This window comes from Silene latifolia, chromosome Y (genome assembly GCF_048544455.1).
Source record: "Silene latifolia isolate original U9 population chromosome Y, ASM4854445v1, whole genome shotgun sequence".
Classification (NCBI taxonomy): Eukaryota; Viridiplantae; Streptophyta; class Magnoliopsida; order Caryophyllales; family Caryophyllaceae; genus Silene; species Silene latifolia.
In genome coordinates this window covers 95,664,666-95,681,554 of record NC_133538.1, presented here as the reverse complement: position 1 = coordinate 95,681,554, position 16,889 = coordinate 95,664,666, and the positions used below count along the sequence as shown (strand labels likewise).

General features: G+C 38.4%; 1 protein-coding gene and 1 non-coding gene across 2 annotated transcripts; one reads left to right on the top strand and one right to left on the bottom strand.

Moving 5' to 3' along the window:
• Positions 1-1,775: 1,775 nt before the first annotated feature.
• On the top strand, positions 1,776-3,582 carry LOC141628548 (uncharacterized). The gene is made up of 4 exons (XM_074441676.1): positions 1,776-2,174; positions 2,300-2,971; positions 3,176-3,271; positions 3,538-3,582. The coding sequence occupies exons 1-4, from the start codon at positions 1,776-1,778 to the stop codon at positions 3,580-3,582; spliced, it is 1,212 nt and encodes a 403-aa protein (XP_074297777.1).
• Positions 3,583-6,123: 2,541 nt separating this feature from the next.
• Positions 6,124-6,230, bottom strand: LOC141636970 (small nucleolar RNA R71). Its single transcript, XR_012541535.1, has one exon. It is a non-coding gene; the product is annotated as a small nucleolar RNA R71 (small nucleolar RNA).
• Between the last annotated feature and the right edge of the window lie 10,659 nt (positions 6,231-16,889).

Genomic DNA, 16,889 nt, shown 5'->3' with positions numbered 1-16,889 from the left:
GCTTTTCAAATATTAAATAAGTTTACTATATTCTAAAAGATAATCCTAATTTGTAACAACTTATGAGTTGTAACAATATGTGATTAATTAGGATAGTAGTTTTTAAAATCCAAACATAACCCAAAGTTTTATCTTATTGTTTTTCGTGTGAATTGTAATGCACTAGTTGCCTGCTATTTGATTTCTATATTCACGTGTAAATTGCAATAGGGGTAGCAATTTACGTTTTACTATAATTCTTATTTTATGGTTACAATTCACTACTACAATTGTACTTGGTTACAAAGTAGAATACACATACAATACTTATCTCTTTTGTCTAAAAACACCACATGGTTGTACAAAAGTAGAGAGTTTGTTTGTTTCTAAAGTTGTACTTAGGCTAAAACAATTGTCCGTAGAAACTTGTGTTGGACAAATATTAAAACGCTATTCCTCTTTACCATAAATAGGAATTGTGTTTCTCATAAAAAAAAACTTTTCCAAATATATAATTTGTGAGCATAACTTTATCTATGTTTTAAAGAGCTTTTAATTGCAAGATCTATTTTCTTTTTGAAAGTCAGGTTACTCAAGTCAACAATTGTTAAGTATCATTCTGAAGAATAGTGGTCATAGATTTACCTCTTATTCGTTCAATTGTTTGAACAATCTTTGAGATACTCTTATTATTTTTTTTATAACGAGAGGAAGTAGAGTGTTTAACGATACTCATAATTACAACTGTAGTTAGTTGTAAAAGAGGCTGATTATTTTGTAATTCGTGGAAAGGTACTACAATAATTAATCGAGAATAGCACGTAAGCTTCGGGGTGTGAAGCTTAACCACTTAAAAAATCCGTCGTGCAAGTTTATTTATCACTTATTTTATGGTTTTTAAAATTGTGTGATATTTGTATTACTTGAATTTAATCGATAAATTCAAAGTATAAATATCATAAAAATACATATTCGATCAAATTCCAAAAAGTGGTAGATACATAATTCACCCCCTCCTCTTTAAGTATTTCATAGGGATCCATAGACTCTTCACTAGGCCACTCTGTATTGGGTGTTTATTTTATACTACCTGAAAATAGGAGACAACATTTGTTACAGGAAAAAAAAAATTAATATTTCTACTTCTATTTTTATACAACATATTTTTATACAACATAAAAGTATCAGGCCACAAAAAATTTGTTTCTAAACTAGCTAGCAAAGTACGGAGTAATTAGCAATTTTAACCTTTGTACACTTTCATCATCTCCATCTCCTATTATAGTTTCTATCAATAACATCAGACCCATCCAATGAACCACAACCAATACCTCCACCAACTACATTAATGTGGACCCTACGCTGCTAGACCCACGCCGTTGAAGTTCCTCTTAGTGGGGACTCAGAAAACAACCACCTATATCGCTTTCGCCATCAATTATGCAGCCTCCTCTCACCAACGATACACCACCAACCCCGACGACCACCACGGACAGTAAAAATTAAAGTCCATGCTCCAGATATAGGAAGATATGATCATATCATTAGATAATATTTGTGATATTGTATTTAAGATATTATGTTAATGTATATTCTAGTTACCTAAATTGTAGGATGTTGATATAGATAAAATATGGTTATGTGTGTATATAACCTATCGTTGTATCTTCTCAACATTCATTCAAGATACAGATAAAAATCTTCCCCAAAAACTCCTTGGTGTTTCGTTCTATATGGCATCAGAGAGCTTACGATCCTGATCATCATCATCAATTTTTTTTCTCTTATAATCAAGAATGATAAACGGAAGTGGCGGTGGAACTAAGACAATTGAATCGATTCCACCAACCTCGCCACTATACCTTCATCCATCAGAAAGTCCGACTTTGTCATTGTCTCAAATAAAATTTGATGGTGAAAATTACGACCTTTGGGACGATGCGGTTCCCAATGGACTCGACGCCAAAAATAAGATGGCTTTTGTCGAAGGTACCATTAAGCAACCAAAGGCAGAGAGTAATGGTGAATATAGTCTTGAATGTGTGGCATGGCGCCAATGCAACGCCGTGGTTAAAGCCTGGTTGCGGAACGTTATTGATGTGAAACTTCACCCGAGCATTGCTTTTACGGGTACAGTACCAGAGATATGGAAAGAATTGAAGGATCGTTTCGCAACCAAGAACGCACTGCACCGCGTGTGCATCAATTGAAGAGTGAACTTAACGACTATAAACGAGCAAAAGACCAATCAGTCATTGAGTATTATACCCAACTCAAAGTTTTATGGGACAAATTAGCCATATACGGCCGTGTTCCATAGTGCACATGCGGAGCTGTTGTCGCTATACTCAAAGAACGCAATGAAGAGAAGGTGCATCAATTTCTCATGGGCCTCGACTCAAGCCTCTATGGTAATGTTCATTCTAATTTATTAATAGAAGATGATATTACTTCGTTAAGTCATGCATACTCTTTGATATTGCGTGAAGAAAGACATAGAGCTGTCACGAAACCGAAAGTAATGGAGATAAGTGAAGCAGCCATGGCAGCAAGAACCCGGAGCAGTGGAAACCATGCCAATGGACATGTCATTTGCAGGGACAAAAATGAAGAAGAACCGTCCCCACCACACTACAATTTTTTCAATAAGGATTGGCATACTGAAGAGAATTGCTACGAGAAGCATGGTTTCCCTACTCGTGGAAGAGGCCGTGGAAGACGCAGAGGCATAGGCCATGGAGGTCGTAGTAGAGGAAATGATTATCATGTGGCCAATTCTGCCTCGCACGCAGAACAAGGAGAATCGAGTAAACAAGCAGTTCAGAATCTCACAAATGATGAGTTAGTAGCCTTACGAAGTCTCTTGAGCACTAAAGGTGATAATAGTCATAAATTGAAAGGTACGAATAATACTTATGTTGTAGAATGGTTACTCGATAGCGGTGCATCCCACCATATGACAGGAAAAGGAGAACTACTCGATAATATTTGGGTAGGTGGTCGATCAAATGTCGGGTTACCAAATGGATCACACATTATTGCTCAAGAACACGACACTATTAATTTGGGACATAATTTTATTTTAAAAGATGTTTTATATGTTCCGAGTCTCACTTGTGATTTAATATCAATTCAACAATTAATAGAAGAAAATAATTGTATTGTGACTTTTTTCCCTAACTATTGTGTTATACAGAACCCGTCTACAAGGACTCAGATTGGACGGGGTGAGCATAAAGATGGGGTTTATGTTATGAAGATTGGTCGAGAGGAAGTTGTGTCGAAGGTCAAGGTTAGCAATAAAGTACGTCTTTGGCATAGACGACTTGGCCATCCCTCAAGTAGTGTTTTACCTTCCTTCTCTCATTTAGTTGGTTGTGATTTAATTTGGAACAGTTGATACCGTCATTTAGTATCAAAAATAAATACCTAAAACTACTAACAGAAGCTAGCGGAAGTAGGGTCGATCTCCACAAGTCGATGGGAAAATGCATGCTAAACTAAGTCCATCTCGGTAACTATTTCTTGGGGGTATTGAAGATTTGTTCTGATCTATAGGTCAAAAGAGAGAATAGAGTAGAGAAAAGCAAAGAAGAAAGTTGATAACAACCAAGCAGAGAGAGAAAATAGCTAAGACGGTCGGTTCACCATGATTCTTAAGAAATGTAGTCTAGGGTCTGATGTGACCATAATTGGCGCATATTTAGCCCCGAATTGCCATTGTTTTCATGCTTTTTAGTGCCTATTTGGGTCATTTCTTATCTTTAGTTCTTTGTTTTGCATATTCTTTTAGATTTTGATCCCTTGGTAGGAAAGGAGTAAGAATCTTGCATTTTCATGGCAAAACGAGGCTAAATTGATCGTATTCAATGACCAAGCATCAAGGAGAGACAAGATTAGAAGGCCTTTGTACATAGCATAGTAGAAGAGCATTGTTGAGAAAAGGATCCTTGAGTCCCCAAGGAAATCCCCAAGGAATTCATGAAGAAAAGGGAAGAAAAGAAGAAGAATTGAAGCTGACTAACAATCCGAACGGATTGTATACAATCCGCCCGTCCGTCCAGCCCAATCCGAGCGTCCCTCAAAGGAATCCGCTCGGATTCCCCCTCGCCAATCCGAGCGTCTTGCCCAAGAATCCGCTCGGATTCCTCAGCCCAGATCCGGCCATCCCGACTCCCATCCGCACGGATTTCAGTACATCACGTTTTCATTCTTCAAGCTACGATTAGAGAAGTCCTTCTCTCAGAAAATACCGGAGTCTCCTTGCTCAACTTAAAAAGTGTAATTACTAGTTTAACCCTTAGTTAACCCTAATGCATCCTCCCTAATTTTCACTATAAATACCCCATTAGTCTAATTAGAGGAGCATGTTCTTCTTATCAATAATTAGTGTAGTTAATATCAATCAAATCTCTCTTCAATATTGTAATCAAGTATTAATCAAGTTTTAATCCAAGTTTTAGTTCTTTAATCTCTCTCTTGTTCTTCCTTTATTTTGGGTAATTGAAGATTATTTGGGTTATTATTGGGAGATTGACAACCTCTCAATCTAGGATTCAAGTACTTCTATTATTCTTGCTTTATTATTGGAATCATTAGTAGGTATAATCTCTTAATCCCTTTTTAATTATTGCTAATTACTTTCATTTATTCACCATGTTTCATTATGTTAGTATGATTGACAACCTTTCTAGCATGATCAATATGATAATGAGTGAGTAGTCTCTTAGCTAGGGTTTAATGGGTGATTAGGGGAAACCAACATGGGGAATGATTCATGCTTAAATTAATATGCTTTCATATCTTATTTGCTTGCTTGTTTTGATCTTAATACATGCACATGTTATATTTGATGAAATGCTAAGCCTATGAATCCTTGCATTTACTATCATCTTCTATCCTTTCAACTTGACTTGTAAGACATAACCCAACTCGAGTCTTGTTAGACCATGCATGTGTTGAGTAGGAAAGATTAAGTCGACTTGTAGGTGTTGTAGAATCTAATCGATTCGGCTCCGGGACCCAAACTTTCCTAGGATTGTAAGATATAACCCAACTCAATCCATCACAACAATAATTGCTTGCTTATAATTTGAGAACATGTTTGTATGATCATATCCCATGATTCCCCTATGAACCCATGACACCCTAGTGCTTTTAATCAATTGTTTACACCCCTTATTTTATTCATCTTGCTAGTTTATTTTCATTGCTATTTTAGTTTAGTAACCTTCTACATCAACCCAATTTGTGACACCCCTAGACACTACTAGTTAAAATAGAATTCTCATTTCAATACCCATCCCTTGGGATCCGACCTTTACTTGCCTCTTTACTAATTGTAGAGTTGTTTGTGAAGTATAAATTGTGTTTTGTATCGACCATTGACCAACGACCACATATGCTTAATTGTGAACACGAAATGGCCTCGATCAAAAATGGCGCCGTTGCCGGGGACGGTGTTTAATTGATTTAAGATTTCTTTTATTGTTATTAGTTGTGTCTTTTTCACCTTGGGGAAGTAAAACTCCTCAAGGTTTGTTCTAATTGTTTTCGAGTTGTTTGATATTTTGCATGTCTAGAAGGTTACAAAGAGATTTGTTACCTTTTGACCGTGAAATCGAAAGAACCTTGACGAATAATAGGAGACTTGTTAGGAAGAATTTGGGAGGTGTTGGTGAAGTTGTTCAACCCACTAGTGAGTTTGTCAATCCTTTCGCAATAGAAGGAGAAGAGAACCCATTAAACAATACCACACAAAATCCACCTACAATGCCTAAATTCTCGTCACACTCTATACCCACCGAGGAGGATCTACCAAATGGTACTCCTACCCCACAACATCTCACCGGAAACTTTATTGCCAAGTCCGCCTTCGTTCAACTAGTTGAGAGGAGCCAATTCGGGGGAATGCCTAGTGAGGACCCTCATTCTCATATGGAAACCTTTTGCGCTTATTGTGAAGCTATCTCTCAAACGGGCGTGACTCAAGACCAAATAAGATGGGTCTTATTTCCTTTTTCGTTAATCGGCACCGCAAAGCAATGGTTGAAGGGCCTTGATAAGGCCACCCTTGGAATAGATTCTTGGAAGAAGTTAGCTCTAGCCTTCTACAAAAAATTCTACCCACCGGAAAAGACCAATATGCTAAGAGCTCAAATTACGGGTTTTAAGCAAAGGGATGAAGAATCTTTGTATGAAGCTTGGGAGCGGTTCAAAGGTATTTGTCGCTCATGTCCTCACCATGGACTTAGCGAATGGTTTTTAGTGCAACAATTTTGGAATGGTTTATATGAAGATTCAAGGAACATTCTCAATATGGGATCAAATGGAATGTTCACCGAAGTTGATGACAATCAAACATGGAACAAGATTGAGGAAATGGCGGTCCATAATTCACAATATAGTAGGCCTCGCAAGGCTACTAGAGGAGGAAATTATGAAGTGGACTCCGTTACTCAATTGGGTGCTCAACTTAGTGCTCACATTGACACAATCAACTTGAAGTTTGAACAAGCTATGGCTAGACTTGAGGAAAACTCAAAAACATCGAAGCACCATGTCAATGCCATGACGGCATCCTCATCAATCCCAAGCGGGATATGTGAGAATTGTGGAACCTTGGGTCATGACTCAAGTGAGTGTAGGGGAACAACCAAACAAGTTAATGCTTTCCAAGCTTACAAAAGTGGTACCCCTTATTCAAATTTTTACAATGAAAACACCAAGTTCCATCCAAATCTCTCATACAAAAGCCAAAATGTTCAAAACACTCAAACAACATACACTCCACCACCCATGAGAAATCAAAATCAAAGACCCTTTTACAATCAAAACCAAGGCTACCAAAATCAAAATCCATACAATCACCAAAATGACCAAGGTTTTGATGTCCAAAAAGCGGTCCTCCAAATGCAAAAGAATCAACAAGAATTTTTCACCCAAATGCAAAAAGATAGCCAAGCAAAAGATACTACCATCAACAACATTCTAGCTCACACCAAGATGTTGGAAACACAATTGACCCAACTAGTATCTTCAAGCTCACAAAGACAAAAGGGGCAATTACCACCTCAAAGTAATCCCCCTAGACATGAAACGGTTAGTGCCATTCACTTGAGAAGTGGTACAAGATATGAGGCACCAAAGAAGCAAGTTGAGAATGAAGTTGTGAGAGCTAGTGAGAATGAAGTTGTTGTGCAAAGCCCCAAAGAAGGGGAATCAACAAAAGAAGAAAGTTCAAAGAAAAATGAAGACAAGGCCAAAGAGAAGGAGCCCATTGTGATTAGACTTCCTTTTCCAAGTCGTCAAGCCAAGCCCAAATTTGATGATCAACTTGGAAAGTTCATGGAAATTGTGAAGAACTTAGAAGTCTCAATTCCTTTCACGGAATTAATCAATCACGTTCCGGCCTATGCAAAGTACATGAAAGATATCCTCACAAAGAAGAAGTCGATCCGGAAACTTGAGACTATCGCCTTCACTAAGGTGAGTAGTGCAATACTTCAAGGGAGTTCACCTCCAAAGTTAAAGGATCCGGGAAGCTTCTCAATACCGTGTACCATTGGCGACACAACGATCAACAAAGCCTTATGTGATCTAGGGGCTAGTGTGAGTGTCATGCCGTACTCGGTGAGTAAAAGGTTGGGAATGGGAGAGCTTAAATGCACCAATATCACTCTTCAAATGGCCGATAGATCGACGAAGACACCATTAGGGATATGGGAAGATGTCCCCGTGCGAATTGGGAAGTTTTTCATCCCGGTGGACTTTGTCATTGTTGATATGGAGGAAGATTCCAACATTCCAATCATCTTAGGAAGACCTTTCCTACACACCGCGGGTGCGGTGATTGATGTGAAACATGGAGAGCTCACTCTAGAAGTGGGAGATGAAAGCATAACTTTTAATCTTGACAAGACCATGAGAGCTTCTTGTTTGCATGAGCCATGTTTCATGATTGATCATTATAGCCGGAAGGATGAAAAGAAGAAATCGGAACTCCAATGGAGGAAGAAAGTTGAAGATGCTCCATTCAAAGAGCAAGTGAATTGTGACAAGGAGAGCTTGCAAAGCTCATCAAAATCAACCAAGGAAGAAGATGACGGCCTCATTGGCCAAGAGAAGAAATTGGGAGAGTTGTCTCCATCTAAGCAAGAGATTTTCAATGATCAACTCAATGAAGTTTGTGGTCTTTGGGACGACGAATTTGAAGGGATCTTTAATCCCTACATTGGGCATGCCATCGATCATGATCAACAACAAGGGCCACGGTCTATTGAGGACCTCTACCATAACAATGAACAAGCTTTTGATTACTTCTTCAAGGTGTTGAGCAACATCAACAACACCTTGAACATGCCCCCTTGACATCTCATCAAGAATGAGAGTTTGGTGGAGTCCTCCCTAAACCACCACTTGTAAATATTTCTAACTCCCTAACTTGCATTTCAATTTTTGTATTGCATTTTTGTCATTTTTGGATTTATTTTTACTTTGATCAAAATAATTGTCATGTAAGAGAGAAGTGAGGGAGGGACTAATGATTTTAATTGATGTGTAGTGCTTTACCTTAGTGTGGGGATGGCAATTGCCTAGGCTATTCATGCCTTAGTAGTGCCCCCTCAATGAAGAACACAAGATTTGAAAGAAAGAAAGAAAGAATGATAAGGGAATGCGTTTGTGCACGGATGGAACTGAATCCGTGTACACAAGAACCAATCCGAGCGGATTCCTGAGAATCCGCCCGTCTGCAGCAAATCCGAGCGTCCTGCTGAGAAGACGCCCGTCTTGGGCTGTGTTGAAATTGCAAATTTTCTTGATGTCAAAGAATCCGAGCGGATTTACGGAAAGACGCCCGTCTCACGAGAATCCGTCCGTCTTTTGAAAAAAGACGCCCGTCTCGCAGTGAAGAAAAACAAAGAAAAATCTCGGACTAGAATCCGTCCGTCCTGCACGAAATCCGCCCGTCCCATCACAGAAGAATCCGAGCGGATTCCTCAGAATCCGCCCGTCTCTAGGCGGGATTTTGAAAATTTTGAAGCTGTAGAATCCGCACGGATTGCGCCCAATCCGCACGGATTGTCCCTGCGTTTTGAAATTGCCGAGTTCTTTAAATACCCATCCCACCTTCATTCATTCATTCATTCATTCATAAACACTACCCACAACATCAAAACCCTCATCCTCTCCATCTCAAAAACAAAAACCCTCAACAAAATCCACCAAAATCAAATCAAACCATCTTTCAAACACCAAATCAATCACTCCATCTCATTAACAATCAAAACCAAGAACAAAATCTTCACCTTTGAGTCGATTTTTGTTCTCATAAAGGCAAAGTCTTTTACCTTCAAAATCGATTTGGGCATTCTACAAATTGAAGATTTTTGACTCTTTACTTGGTTAGTTCATCAAATGGCAAGAACAAAGGGAGCAACAAGGGCAACAAAGGCACCAAAAGCAAAGGCTCTCTCTCAAAGGCAAAAAGCTCTACAAGCAAAGAAAGCTTTGGCAATGGTGGTATCAACACCAAACTTGGAAGTGCAACAACAACAACAAATTCCTATGGAAGCATCACCTTCTACTCCGGTAATTAATCAACTCTTGCATTATCCGGAGGTAACTTTCATTTCCGATACCCATAGAAATACATTCGTCGAGTTTGCTATGAAACAAATTCAATCCACCAAATTCATATGCAAAGATGCCTTAGAGAAGTTGGGTGTTCTTGAACAAACAAGAGTCTTTTTCAATGCCATGGGTTTGAAGAAATTGTTTGAAATGAAGGAAGTAACATACCCCTCCCTTGTCTTGGAATTCTTAAGTTCTTTAAAAGTGACAAAAGTTGAGAATAGGGAAAATATTGAGTTTCGTCTAGCTAACACTAGTAGACGCATTACCTTTCCGGAATTGGGTGAAATTTTGGGTCTTAGCGATGAACATAAATATTATAAGCAATATGGGAAGTATGACCCCGAACCTCTTTGGGAGGCAATCTCCGGGAAGAAATTTGAAGATTTTCATGCTTGTCGTGCTCTTTTGGTCCATCATCCGGGCATAAGAATATGGCACAAAGTTGTGGGAAATACCATAATTGCTAGGAAAGACACCAATCATTTCACGGGACTCGATTTTATTCTCCTTGAATCAACTTTGAATATTGGAAGAATTCATACCAAGCCTTACAATTCTTTGAGGCTATTGGTTGATAGATGGCTCCATGTAGATAGTGGGAAGAAGGGTCAAACCGTTATTGTTAATGGCGGCCTTGTCACGGTCCTAGCCAAGCACTTTGATCCTAATTTCAATAAGGATAGCAAGTACAAGGCTAAGGATGGTGGCCATCTTATTGATATGTCCATCTTGATTAACAAGTTTAAGTGGGTTGCTCACAATCCCCTTGATACCAAGTATGGGTGGCTTACTAGTGAGGCTCGATCATTCACTTTACCCGCAAAGATTTGCCGTCTTAGTGTCCACCGGACCAACTATTTACTTCCCCTATCCAAGGAAGCCGAGTACATCATTCAACAACAAAAGGGTGATCATGAAACTCCCTCCTCTTCCATTGTCATACCACCTTACCCCTATGAATATGAAGAGTTCAAACCGCAAGGAGTTGAAATTGGGAAAGACTATGTAACTCTTCTTATGCAAGCCATGCACAAGCAAGCTTATGAAGATCGGAATAATGCTTATTTGGCTCAATATCCTCCCCTCCTACATCTAGCTAGGCAAGGACTCCTTGATCCATCTTGTCCTTTGCCTAGTTGGGCGGATAGAGAAGCCTTATTTCCGGGTGCAACTAGGGACGTAGTGGAAGACAATGAGGTTGTTGGAAATGGTGAAGAAATTGATGATAATATTGAGGAAGAAGCAAGTGGAGATGAAGAAAGAGATGGTGAAGATGATGATGAGCAAGATAATGGAGAAAGTGATGAAGAAAGTGCCAAGGAAAGTGGCAATGTGACCGCTTCTCATGAGGGAAGTGGTGATGATAATAGCATGATGGAAGACTAGCCTTGGAGACTCCTACACTCCCACGGTTTGTCTATATCTCTTTGTATTTTATTTCATTTTGATCATTGTTGGTTTAGTCCTAGCAACATCAAAGGACTCACACCTCGGTTCCATTGAGGTGTTCTTTATTGTTCCCATTTTTGAAAATCCAAAATGACAATCTAATTTCATGCATAGCATAGTGTGTGCATGAACTCCCCCATGCTTTGACATTAGCAATAGTGTCTTATTTGGTTTGGGGAAGTTAATGCATACACAACGGGAGGTAATCTAAATTATCCTCTCCGTCATAACAAAAAAACCATGCATCATGTAGTATAACTTAGTGTAGAATTGCATTTAGTATAGAAATCATGCATCATTTTTGCATAATTTCCATCATTTTGGCCATTGAGGACAATGCCCATATTAGTGTGGGGATGGGAATTCTAACACTTAACTTTTATTCAAAAACCATAAAAATTGAAAAATTTCAAAAATCATAAAAATTTGAAAATTGAAAAACCAAAAACAAGTTCATTTCCTTTGTATATATTGTCTTGTATATATTGTGTTTGTTTATCCTTTTTCACTTTGATTGACTACGCCACATCCGAGACATGAGGATATTGAAGACCGCATGGTATGATCTTTCCAATCTCCTTTTTCCTCTTTATGTTAATGACTATGTGGCTTTATTTTGATTGATGCGGTAAAACAATGTGAACTTAGGACTTGCATTTAGTTTATTTGGCATACTAGTTGGTAGAATCAATTGCATTAGGATGTGTATATGTTAGTTGCATCATGGCATGTAGTTGCATGTTAGAAAAATTTTGTGAAACCGTCTATTTGGGAAGCTTGACAAGTGTATATAGGCCCTAGTAGATGCTTTTTATTCTTAAGACTTTGCTTGTTAGAATACTTGTAAAACACCCTAGGATGTGTCATGCTAGTATCCTTTGACCCATGGTTTAAGGCCTAGTCAAGAGTACCTTGTGGTGTGATAACTCCTTGGCTACCGTTTATTCCAAGGTGACCCTTGAAACCATGCATACTTCTATCATTCATCCATGTTCTACCACATTTTTGTCATCAAAGGGAATGGGTACAAAAAGAAATTGTTCAAATTTGAGTTCAATGAAATGAAAAGTGAAAGAAAGTTTGCAAAAATGCATCAAAAGAAAAGAGGAGCAAAAATAGAACTCCTAAAGCTTCAAATACAAGGCACCCTCGTTACTAATTGGGGTGACTTTGAAAATGTTCAAAAAGAAATGCAAAAAGTTGTCAAGTATTGAAAAGCCAAAAATCAAAAAGAAATGGCAAGAAAGTGTTCTCAAATGTCAAATGCCAAATGAAATTGGGGGGAAAAACAAAAATAAAAGCAAACTCCCAAAATGAAACTCAAATATCTATCGATCCCTTTATCCATCGTATCCATTTTTGTGTATGGTAGAGAGGGGACGACCCTTCTTCTTGTCTAGGCAAGAAGGGGAATTCCGCGATCCTCCAGTGTTTCTAACACCATAGGGAGTCTACTCTTGACAAAAACATTTAACGATTGAGGACAAAGGTACCCTAGCTTGACACCTTTTGGAGGTGATTTATTGGTATCCTTCTAGGCTTAGTAGTTTGAACAAATTGCATCTATGAAGGATTGTGTACCCTTGAATTGCTTCCCTTGTAGATAATTTCCGCCACTTAGATGAGGAAAGTGGCTATTCTTTTTGTAGATGCATCCATTATGTGATTTTTGTGTGCTTAAATGTTTGGATGTGTCGCCATTTTGGCAAGACCCACCTTGCCTTGCAAGAAGGCATCCTACCTCATGGTTGTCTTGTTGTGAGTTGAAGGGGCGGAGTGAGACCCGCTAATTGTCTCATATCGGCTATTATTATTAGGTTAGGTTAGTATTGGTCCTAGTCTTTGTCACCTCTTTACTCGGGACGAGCAAAGGTTCGGTTTGGGGATATTTGATGTGACCATAATTGGCGCATATTTAGCCCTGAATTGCCATTGTTTTCATGCTTTTTAGTGCCTATTTGGGTCATTTCTTATCTTTAGTTCTTTGTTTTGCATATTCTTTGAGATTTTGATCTCTTGGTAGGAAAGGAGTAAGAATCTTGCATTTTCATGGCAAAACGAGGCTAAATTGATCGTATTCAATGACCAAGCATCAAGGAGAGACAAGATTAGAAGGCCTTTGTACATAGCATAGTAGAAGAGCATTGTTGAGAAAAGGATCCTTGAGTCCCCAAGGAAATCCCCAAGGAATTCATGAAGAAAAGGGAAGAAAAGAAGAAGAATTGAAGCTGACTAACAATCCGAACGGATTGTATACAATCCGCCCGTCCGTCCAGCCCAATCCAAGCGTCCCTCAAAGGAATCCGCTCGGATTCCCCCTCGCCAATCCGAGCGTCTTGCCCAAGAATCCGCTCGGATTCCTCAGCCCAGATCCGGCCGTCCCGACTCCCATCCGCACGGATTTCAGTATAGCACGTTTTCATTCTTCAAGCTACGATTAGAGAAGCCCTTCTCTCAGAAAATACCGGAGTCTCCTTGCTCAACTTAAAAAGTGTAATTACTAGTTTAGCCCTTAGTTAACCCTAATGCATCCTCCCTAATTTTCACTATAAATACCCCATTAGTCTAATTAGAGGAGCATGTTCTTCTTATCAATAATTAGTGTAGTTAATATCAATCAAATCTCTCTTCAATATTGTAATCAAGTATTAATCAAGTTTTAATCCAAGTTTTAGTTCTTTAATCTCTCTCTTGTTCTTCCTTTATTTTGGGTAATTGAAGATTATTTGGGTTATTATTGGGAGATTGACAACCTCTCAATCTAGGATTCAAGTACTTCTATTATTCTTGCTTTATTATTGGAATCATTAGTAGGTATAATCTCTTAATCCCTTTTTAATTATTGCTAATTACTTTCATTTATTCACCATGTTTCATTATGTTAGTATGATTGACAACCTTTCTAGCATGATCAATATGATAATGAGTGAGTAGTCTCTTAGCTAGGGTTTAATGGGTGATTAGGGGAAACCAACATGGGGAATGATTCATGCTTAAATTAATATGCTTTCATATCTTATTTGCTTGCTTGTTTTGATCTTAATACATGCACATGTTATATTTGATGAAATGCTAAGCCTATGAATCCTTGCATTTACTATCATCTTCTATCCTTTCAACTTGACTTGTAAGACATAACCCAACTCGAGTCTTGTTAGACCATGCATGTGTTGAGTAGGAAAGATTAAGTCGACTTGTAGATGTTGTACAATCTAATCGATTCGGCTCCGGGACCCAAACTTTCCTAGGATTGTAAGATATAACCCAACTCAATCCATCACAACAATAATTGCTTGCTTATAATTTGAGAACATGTTTGTATGATCATATCCCATGATTCCCCTATGAACCCATGACACCCTAGTGCTTTTAATCAATTGTTTACACCCCTTATTTTATTCATCTTGCTAGTTTATTTTCATTGTTATTTTAGTTTAGTAACCTTCTACATCAACCCAATTTGTGACACCCCTAGACACTACTAGTTACAATAGAATTCTCATTTCAATACCCGTCCCTTGGGATCCGACCTTTACTTGCCTCTTTACTAATTGTAGAGTTGTTTGTGAAGTATAAATTGTGTTTTGTATCGACCATTGACCAACGACCACATATGCTTAATTGTGAACACGAAATGGCCTCGATCAGGGTCTTAGGTCAATGCGAATTCGATTTACAGGGTAGTAAAAGGCCCTTCCGGTCCGCTATTCGCCCTAAAACAGTTCCAACTTAACTTTCGCCCTCATTAGAATACCCTAATGTTCACTGCAGGTCTTATCTTTTCCAGTCTTCCGATCCAGGTCAAGGTGTACCGAGGTTAATTATCTAATTGTGTCGACTCAAGTAGACAAGAACAATTATATGCAGCGATTAGCAACATAGATCTAATTCGCATCAAATTGTAATCACCTATTCATAATTCCGTTAAAATCATGGCTCCCCTATGTCTTAGCAAAGGGAATTAGCTATGCATGACTATTGAATGAACAATAACAACACATAAACTATAGAAATTAAGCATAATTGATGATCTAAACGGAGAGTAGTAACAATTGAGATTGAGAGAATAAAAGCAATAAGATAAGAACAATTAATTAATTAAGAATAGAGAGTACCAATTACAAGGAAAAGTAAAGGAGAAATAAGTTCCAAGTTTCCAGTCCTAAGGGAGAGCAAGGGTAGAGAAGTCAAAGAAGAGAGGAAGAGAAGAGAGAGAGAGAAGTATTATGACTTGCCGTCATACTTATTTTTCATAATTACCAAAAGAGAAAAGTCGAAATAAACTCAAAACCCTCATAAAACACCTAGGCTCTCGATCGAGTAAAATTAAACCACTCGATCGAGGAGAAAGCTCGACAATTTGTTCGATCGAGTAAAACAGGATGCTCGATCGAAGACTTCAGAGGATGGCTATCTCGATCGAGTAAAGGCAGAGCTCTATCAAGTGATTCCTGGAGGATAAAGCATTCGATCGACCATTATGAGTAGCAAAATGGATCGATCGAGCTATATAAGCACAGGTGGACTCCTTGACACCTTCCGAGGCCATTTCACGCATCTCTAAGTTACAGATTCCAAGCTCCGATTCCTCGTTCTCCAAAATGCATGCAATTAGGACATGTTCAGGCCTGATTTCGCTCCTTTATGTTTCGTACCTGCAATTAATACAAGACAAACCAAAGTAGACTATTCGGGGGCATTTGTAGCTGGATGCCACATAAATAACAAGGAAATGCGTGTAAAAATGAGGTAAAAACCTTATATAAAATACAGGCATCAAATCTCCCCAAACTAAACCTTTGCTTGTTTCCAAGAAAACTATGAATGAAACTAAAGACAACTAACGGAACGGGACCAACTCATCAGTTACAAAGTATCCACCAGAACCAATTTAATGCAACAACTAACAAAGCGGCAATAAGCAAGTGCAAACGAGTTAAATCAATGTCTTAAACTATTGAACCATCGACCTTGCCAGACTCATAAATATCGTTCTCTAACGGGTCGCTCATCACTCAAATTAAGCACAGGGTGAGTATATAAGAATGAGATAGAAAGAAGTATAGACACTCACCTAACTCGACCTATAAGAACATGCATGCAGTCTACCATGAATAAAGTCTCTACAACCATACATATGCAGTCCAACCAACTGATAACCAAGACATATGCCGAGGACTTATATTTGGGTAAGTGAGGTAATGGGTAAGAAGGGGCAAAAATGAATTTGGAGATATGGGGTTAATAGCCAAGTTAGCAACAACAGATCCAAATTTTGAAACTTCCCGACTTCATACTCAATATAATCAAGGCAAAACAGTGCCAATTTGTAGCACACAAACTCACTAACCACCATAATATCGTCAACTCCCCATAAGGTACAAATATAGCATGGGAGCGGAGATCGCAACATAATATTTTCGGCTCATGATTTTGTCATAATCTTTCTTTTTTTCAATTATCACTTTTCAATTTTTTCACAACTTTTTCTATTTTCTTCTTTTCATATTTTGCATTCCCTTCAACAATTCCACCAACTTCACAAACCAGATATTACCATATTGCAAAGAAACATTCCCAAAAGCTACTACTACTAGCTCGGCTAGGGTAGGCAAAATTATAGATTGTAGCTATATGGGACAAAATGGGCAATTTGGCTATGTGGAGCTCCTAGATAAAATGAAATAAAGGGAATTGCCTCTCCTAACATGTGTCTCCAACCACAGACCCGAATGCATTCAGGTACTAAGTAGTCCGAATTCATGTTTATGCAATTTGATGTTACATGCCTTATAGAGAGTACTACTCACATCCTATATGAAACT

Excerpts from the sequence above, each read along its gene's own strand:
- LOC141628548 (XM_074441676.1), top strand. The coding sequence starts at position 1,776 with ATGATAAACGGAAGTGGCGGTGGAACTAAGACAATTGAATCGATTCCA. Across the intron at positions 2,175-2,299 it reads CCAAGAACGCACTGCACCGC|TGCACATGCGGAGCTGTTGT; the intron begins GTGTGCATCAAT and ends CGTGTTCCATAG. Across the intron at positions 2,972-3,175 it reads AACTACTCGATAATATTTGG|AACCCGTCTACAAGGACTCA; the intron begins GTAGGTGGTCGA and ends TGTGTTATACAG.